Source organism: Varanus komodoensis, unplaced genomic scaffold (assembly GCF_004798865.1).
Source record: "Varanus komodoensis strain SLA01 unplaced genomic scaffold, ASM479886v1 scaffold42, whole genome shotgun sequence".
NCBI lineage: Eukaryota > Metazoa > Chordata > Lepidosauria > Squamata > Varanidae > Varanus > Varanus komodoensis.
The window spans coordinates 3,707,704-3,715,882 of NW_025335972.1; the positions used below are offsets into that span (position 1 = coordinate 3,707,704).

General features: G+C 42.6%; 1 protein-coding gene across 1 annotated transcript; it reads right to left on the reverse strand.

Moving 5' to 3' along the window:
- Positions 1 to 57: 57 nt before the first annotated feature.
- LOC123030005 (selenide, water dikinase 2) lies at positions 58 to 7,244 on the reverse strand. Its single transcript, XM_044443511.1, has 8 exons — positions 6,930 to 7,244; positions 6,152 to 6,255; positions 5,879 to 5,986; positions 5,269 to 5,423; positions 4,289 to 4,379; positions 3,801 to 3,900; positions 1,111 to 1,323; positions 58 to 780 (listed from the first exon to the last, which is right to left on the reverse strand). The coding sequence occupies exons 2-8, from the start codon at positions 6,245 to 6,247 to the stop codon at positions 551 to 553; spliced, it is 993 nt and encodes a 330-aa protein (XP_044299446.1). The 5' UTR covers positions 6,248 to 6,255; positions 6,930 to 7,244; the 3' UTR covers positions 58 to 550.
- Positions 7,245 to 8,179: the final 935 nt, after the last annotated feature.

Sequence of the window (8,179 nt, forward strand, 5' to 3'; positions counted from 1 at the left end):
CTTCCTTCCATATTAACTCTGCAAGCAACATCACCCTTCCAAGTCCCACACTAGCAATAGAAATCAGCTTGTTTATTAACTCAAATCACCAATAATTTACAATCCAGGGAACAATCCATGAAGCTGAGCTTGGTGCTGCTCCTCTAGGATTCCTCTGCTCCTCCAAGCCCACAAGTGGGATTTAAAGGAGGTGCTTCATGAAGAGAGGAGAGACTTCTGGCCCAGCCAAATGGCTTTTTAAATCACCCACCCTCCTTTTGAGCCAGCTGCTCAGTCTGACCAAAAGCTGGGAGAGCTCAAGAACAGGTAGAACTATTTGAATAAATAATTCAAGTTACCATCTTCAAATCAACAGTGCCAGCAATGTACCTGTTTGCAGGAAATGGCTTTGAAACCAATTACATTAGAAGCAGGGGCCACCAACCAGTAAGGAGACAATATTCAGGGGGATTTTTGTGCTAAAGAAGGCATGTGCGCTGATCCAGAGCCTCAGTGTCACTATTTTCAATTCCAGACTCTACAGTGGATAGAAGAACGCCATTTTGCCGCCTCATGAAGCAGCTTCAGGGCTGGCACTGGAATTGTTATCCTGAGGGGAAGCACTGGCCCCACGGGGTGTCACTTCAATAATACGAGGCTTGTCGATGATCCGAGCTGTCTGGTTGCCTTTTTCCACAATACCAATGATCCAAGCTTGGTGTCCTTCTCCATATTTAGGAGATTTTATCTCGGCACAGAAGCGGGCAGCTTGTTCCCGGGGTAAGCAGATTAGTAGACCCCCTGCCACATAAAGAGAATAAATTCAGGTCATTCAACTCCTTAAAACTCCCTGCTACAACTATAGCCTAGAACCAGCCAACACCTTGTAGGCTACTATTTAAATTGAAACCCTACAGTCTACAAGTGGAGACTAGCAACAAAAGGCACACAGTTAAAGAGTACTTAACATATTCTAAAGAGGACTAAAGAGTCCTTCCATACAAAAATCAATTCCTGGTTATTTAAAGCTTTCCTCATTTCATCAACATGGGTGGGGATGAGAAGGGAGAAGACAACTAATTACCCAGTGATCCAACCTACTTTCTGCTTGCCTGGCTTAGGCTATCTTACCAGATGTCTCTGGGGATGTCCCTTGTAGGAGCCTAGATCGGTTACCACATGCTTTGCTGATAGCAGCCATCTTGGCAATGATAGGCAGATTATGGATGACGAATGACACCTCACTGCGCTGCTGCTTGGCTAGGTTCTGTGCATGGCCCAGAATCCCAAAGCCTGTTATATCTGTGGCAGCATGAGCATTAAAGGTGTGCATCAAACTGGCAGCTGTAGGACAAGAAGAAATTTAGAGGCACAAGTATTAACAGACCAGCAGATAAGCCTGTGCACAGCATTTATTAGCTAATTACTGTCCCCCTCCTTTATCTGTACTGGCTTATCCTGGAAGTTGGTGGCAACTGTATGGATGCAGCCTTTCACCTTACTTGTAAGATAAAGAATTATATACCATGCTTTGCAGAAGTACTCATACCCATTTAACACTGTGAAGGAACAAAGTATTTTTATTGTGGCACAAAGCTTATGTAAACAAAAACAAATTGGCATTTATTGGTTGTATAGATATTCATTCCCTTTGCTGTGACATGCATAAATAAGCTCTGGTGCAGTTCCCTCCCTCCATAAGTCAGTGTAATTAATTGACCAGAATCTGTATATAATTCCAGTGCCACAGGTTCTCAGATTAAACACTTACTTCTGGAAAGCTCCAGAATTTGATGGAGAGTACTTTTTAAACAGCATCATGACAACCAAGGAGTTATCAAAGGAACTCACAGTTGTATAGAAGCACCAGTTTGAGAACATTTTTGTGCAGCCCTAAGAATAAACATCCCCCAAAGCACTATTGAATCTATTGTTACAATACAGAAAATAATGTGTCTCAATAGCAACTCTCCGTAGAGAAGGCCAGTCAACAAACTTCAGTGACTGGGTAAGGAGGGCATTAGTCAGAGAAGCAACCCAGAGGCTATTGGCAGCTCTGAAAGAGCTAAATAGCTCTGTAGCTGTGATGGGAGAAACCATTCAACTGTCACCTGGATATTCCAAGCTAGGCCTTCTGGAAGAGTGGAGAGAAGCCATTGCCAAAACAAACCCATATCAAGGTCTGTTTTGATTTTGCAAATAGCACATGGGACACAACAGCAAACATGTGGAAAAGGGTTGTTTTGGCCTTTTTTGCAAAATGTGTGGCATAAAGTCCACAGGGCTCAATGCTCTCTGAACACCATCCTCATGGAGGCAGAAGGATACTGTGGGAATGCTTTTCTTGCCAGGGACTGGGAAACAGATCAGGATTGAGGGCAAGAAGGATGACACCAAATATAGATGTCACCAGACAAAACCAATTCAGTTTGCAAGGGATCTAGGGCTCTGGTGGGGGTTCACCTTCCAGCAGGGCAATGATGCTAAGCACACAGCCAAATAAACACTGGAGTAGCTTAAAACAAGACCCTGAATGGCCTACTGAGAATCTGTGGCAAGACTTAAAACTGCTGTACACCAATGGTTCCCAGACAACCTGGCAGAGCTGGTACATCCAGTCATAAAAATGTCAAGATTAATTTCAATTCCAGGTTGCAGCACAACAAAATATAGAAAAGTCAAAAGGGGGGTGAGGATGAATACTTCTTTAAAGCACTCTACTTCTGGCATCTCCGTACCACAGATAATAGAAGGCTTTCAAGGAAAGAGAAATATAACTGGCCTGGGAGTCCCCAATCAGAGCACACATTAATCTACATGCTGTCAAGTAAATGCCACATTTGGTGCTGCTAAAGGCTATCAAATTGAATATGCCAGTTCTTACTATATAAAAAGGTAAAGGTAAAGGTTTCCCCCTTGATGGTAAGTCCAGTCATGTCTGACTCTAGGGGGCGGTGCTCATCTCCATTTCCTAGTCAAGTCTGCAGACAGTTTCTGTGGTCACGTGGCCTGCGTGACTAAACACCTGTTATCTTTCCACCAAAGTGGTACCTTTTTATCTACTTGCACTTGTATGCTTTTGAACTACAAGGTTGGTAGCAGCTGGGACAATTCAACGAGAGCACACCCCCTTGCACGGATTTGAACTGTCAACCTTTTGATCAACCAGCCCAGCAGCTCAGCAGTTTAAACCACTGTGCCACCTGCAGTCATTCTTACTATATAGCTGACACTAATTCTACAATCTCAGATATGATTACAAATGACCCTTTCCAGCCAGGTTCGTGGTTAAAGCTGATTTCGGTAACAGACAATGAAATTTCAGTGCAGATGATACAGTTACCCTGCAACAGAATTTAAAACACTTGAGCTTCATGACATTCATGCTAGCAATAGCTTTTTGTAGGAATATGTGTTGTCTGTAAAAAACAAGCCAGCTCTATTCCATGAGCTAAGAGAAATTGACTGTTGTCATCCACATTTTACAACATGTTTCTCTTCTCAAAGAACAACACAGAGATAAGATTTGAAACAATTAGAATATTCAGTTCAGTGTAATTTTCCTTTAAAGAGTCCCCTGGAACATAAATGATCTGAAAATCTTCAAAAGTATTTTAGAGTGTGATCTGACAGGGTTTTTTTTGTTAAAAACATTCTATCTTTTCTCTTTAAAAAATGCTCAGAGCAATAGAATACACCTATCTGCATTTCAACTCATTTAAAAAAAAACATGGATAACATCAATAGCAGCATCAATATTTTGTGCATCAATATTGCAAAGCGAGTACAGGTGAAGACTCACAGCCCAAAAGGAATCCTACCTGTCCTGTTCAGCATGGCCATACTAAACATAGCTTCCTGGTAAGCCAGTTCAACATCTTCTCTGGAAACTACCAGTTTAATCTTATTCCATCGCTCTGGCTGGAACAGAAACAGAAGATTAAAAAAACCCGTTCTTGCTCACAAATCCAAGGACTTACCACCAACATCAAGTCAGTATAGTGCACTATAGTAATATTTCAAAGGAACAACTCCACCATTTGATGCAAGATGACCTTGCTACTACATCATAAAATTTCTTGTGTACATACTTACTGTTCACCCTTCAGACAGATGATTCCTCCCACAAGGTTCACAATATTCTATACTAGCCTAACAGGCTGAGGCCTGCACCAATCGTAGGCCTACTACAGTGACAGCATATACACAGCATTTTTCTTTTGCATATATACACAGGAATCTCCCCACTCTAGGCAATATTCAGTGAACACAAAGGGGCAGCAAAGTTTTCCCACAAATGAACACTTACGTTATCTAGCCACTGGTGCGCATTCACAGCTACCTGAGTCCCCAGTGGCTTGGTGAGCACAAGCACATCCCCTGGAATTGCACTGTCTGGCCTAGAATAAAAGGGAAGAGGAAACCAATGCTCAGATCATCTTAATTATTCACCTACTTACAGTATTTCTAGGCTACCATATAATGAAGTTCTCAGGGTGACTTAAATCTAAATAGTGTTACTTTTTATCGAACTGTAAAATCAGTCGCAATATTACTCAATTTAACAACAGCATAAAAGGAAGTTACAGAGAATAAAGCAGTCTAAAGATTAAATTATTGGATAATAGTTGTAATTTGACCAAAGCCAAAATTATATCTTGTTGCAACAGTGTTTTACCAGGTTGAAAACTCTTTTCCTTTCACATAGAATTAGATATTGGCCTCTTTTTTGATGAAAGAACTCCTGAGGGTTGAATGAAAGAAAATTAACAATGTGCAAAGTTATCTGATGAAAAAGGAGGAAAAACTGGGGAAAATATACATAAAATAAACTCTGAAACAGAAGCAATATCTGTGTAATTGCAGAATTGCATGATCAAAAAGAATATTACCAAGATATAAGATAAATTCAATAAATGTACAACCTGGAGATTTTGAAAAACATACCTTATCTTCATCATGCAGAGATTTGGGAGCAAGAACACTTAAGGTACACTACAAACAACAAAACTAAGGCCTGAATAGCAAAGCAGTAGCAGTGCATAGCACACCACCTGCTTTTGCGTATACCATCTGGCTGACCACCAGGCCCTGCCACTTCAGCACTGGTAGCCATCTGAATTAATGCGTCAAGTGTGAACAAGCTGAACTGAACTTCATTTTACCTAAATAAAGGTGTTCTAAAAATTGCATTTGGGTTTTGAGTCTGAATGATCCTCCGCAATGCAAAGCACTGTAATATATTATCTCTTCTGCATGCACTCCTACTTATGAGATTTCAGTACTCACATAATGAATTCATTGGGCTGACATACAACTGTTGCAACTCCTCCAACAATAATCCAAGGATTTAAGACTGTCTGTCCACCAGTTACTGAAGTGCCACCATCTTCTGCTGAATCCCGGAAGCCCTTAATTATCAGTGGCATGATTTTGTCCCGCTCCTGAGGGAAATATACAATAAAGAACTCATGGAACTGTCTGCAATCATTTGACTCCAGATGGGATATCAAAAGGAATTTCCTGCCTGCATGTTTCATAGGAAAAGAGGGTCAGCAAAGCACTAGCTCTTTGAAGTGTTGTTTCAGACTTAAATCAGATATCAAACCAAGTTATGATAAGTAAGGTTAACTCTGCATTTAATACATCTGTTGTACCTCTCTTAAGAAATTCAGGAGTACTACTGATTCAGGAGTGCTTACACTTCCCCGGCTAAATCCAGCCTTGAATTAGAAGCTTCTGGCTCAGCAGGTAGAGCCAAACACAGAGTTTCCTTTACTGCAACCCCTCCGTGTTGCAATTACATACAAAATGCCATATATATGGTGCACAAAAATCAATTTTTGGCAGTACTTAAACAGCTTTTTCAAAATGTAGTATTATAATTTCTGCTTCTCACCTCATCAGTCATTTTCTGGCTCACACTCAGCAGCATAAGCATGTTGTCACACTCTGTGATGCCCATAGCGTAGAGGTCACTGAGCACATTGGCACAGGCAATGCGACCCTAAATCAGGCACATGCAGCAACAGACAATTGAGGAAGGTGACACACAAGGCAATCATCCTTATCAGTCTGCCTCCTCCCAGCACAAATGTACCATGTTCCATCTTAAATACAACTCAGTCCCATCTATCAACCCAACCACTTTCTGCAAGTAGCCCCTGCTCACCATCATATAAGGGTCCTCCACCAGTGGATAAAAGAAGTCTGTCGTCTGTACAAGGGAGAGACCTCCGTGTCTCAAGGGGATCACACAGGAATCCATTCCAATGCCTACAGAGAAGAGGGACCACAAGCATTGGAGTGCCTCTAAAAAGCATTTCTACCCCAAGGAACTACAAAGGATCTACAAATGTGGTAAAACAGGGAATAAGGTGATAAGGTTCCAACATGCCAGAATGGACTGCAGGAAGAGATCACATTTGTAAATGAATCCATACATATGTGGTTCTTTAAAGCTGAAGGTCATAATTTCATCATGCATTAATGCAACGAGTTAGGTTAGAGAATACTGTACAACTGCAGCTCACCAAAGGCTAAATGGAGTGTATGACAAATGCCATTTCTAATTTGTAGCTCAGTGTGTTAATACTACCCAAGATCACTACCCCTTTATTTTTTTAAAAGGCCCATATAAGCCAGATAAATTCAGCATATTTTCCTTGGATAGACAAGAAGCATTGAGTTGTTGGATTTTTTTATTTTTTTATTTTTTACAAAGGAGGGATTCAAAAATATGGCCCCACAAGACCCACAACCTGCAAGTAATGCAGTCGATTCTACACCTGTGGCAGGTCACAGACACGGATCTTAGAAAGTCACCCAATTCCAGCTCATTTCCACGCAGGGCAGGCACGTTCCGCAATTTCTAAATTAGAGACACTCAGTGAATGCTCCTCCTTCTTCATCCCTTTCAGCCCCGGGACCCTATCCCCACTTAGTCTCACCAATGGTAGGAGCGGGGCTTCCAGCGGCTACAGCCGCAGCCGCCTCCCCTGCTCCGGCCAATCCGGAAGGTGGGCCGCCGAGTCCCTCCAGGAGTCTGAGCAGCGTCTCCTGGGGGACTTTGCAGCCTCAGCCCCGCAGCTCTCCGTAGCTGGTGAGCCTCCAGCCCGGGCTAAGCCCCAGCGCTTCGGGCTCGAAAGGCCGGTAGCCAGGCGGGCCAAGAAGCGGCGGCGGGGCCGGACTCGGGGCGGCCGTCGCCAAGGAAGGCAGAGAGGCGGACGGAGATCCGGCGAGTGCCGCCATGTTGCTTTCCAAAGTAGACGCTTCTTGAGGTCTCGCGAGAACTGGAAGGAAAACCCGCTCGCCGGAGTTGGCGAAAGGATCGGTTGGGGTGGGAGGGGCATCGTATCAGCTAAGCAAAATGGGTGAGAGTGTCCCGTGCGTTCTTATCACCGGGAGAAGGATCTCGCGAGAAGTGAAAAGGTGTTCTCGGACTGGTGACGTCTCAATTTAGCTCGACCTTCTCCCACCTGATACCGTCCTGATGCTTTGGACTGCAACTTCCATGGGAGTTCCAATGTACGAAGTATCTAAGGGGCATCAGGGTGGAGAAGTTTCTCTGGCTTGATTTATTACCTCTTCTCATTTGAAACAGGAGGAGGGGGAGTGGGGGAGGTAACGTTGGTCTTGGAACTTGAAACTGGGAATGGGGACCTAAAAAGATATGCAGCTTTTATTCCCGTGGTTTAGCCTTTGAGCGAAATATAACATTGTCTTTGCTTTTTGTTTCTTCTTTTTTGTGTTGCCTGCTTGGAAAAAGGATGTGAACTGGGCAGTGTGGAACAATGCAATAAGGGATGTCTTAAACTAAGTGTAGTAATCTTTTTCCATTACAGAGAATGTTTCCAGCTTTAAGGCAGAATGTGATGACACATCTTTTTAAGCTAGATTTTCAAATGATGTAGTAGCTCTAATGTTTTTGTTGTATTTTTTAATATCCTTGTTTTTACCGTTTTATGGTTGTATTGTTTTAAATGGCTATATGCTGTCTGTTAACAAAAAAGCATTGAATATATGTTAATAAAACTAACCTTTAAAGAGCTACATATTAGTAGAGAGCAGGGGAAAAGTCAGTGGTGCACAAGTCCCGAGTGGGTCAACTCTTTTCTCTCTTCTCATATAGTGGGCTGCCAGGACATAACCTTGCTCTTGTCCAAGGTTTTAATTGTTTGTGTGCAGAGAGCTTTTTCAT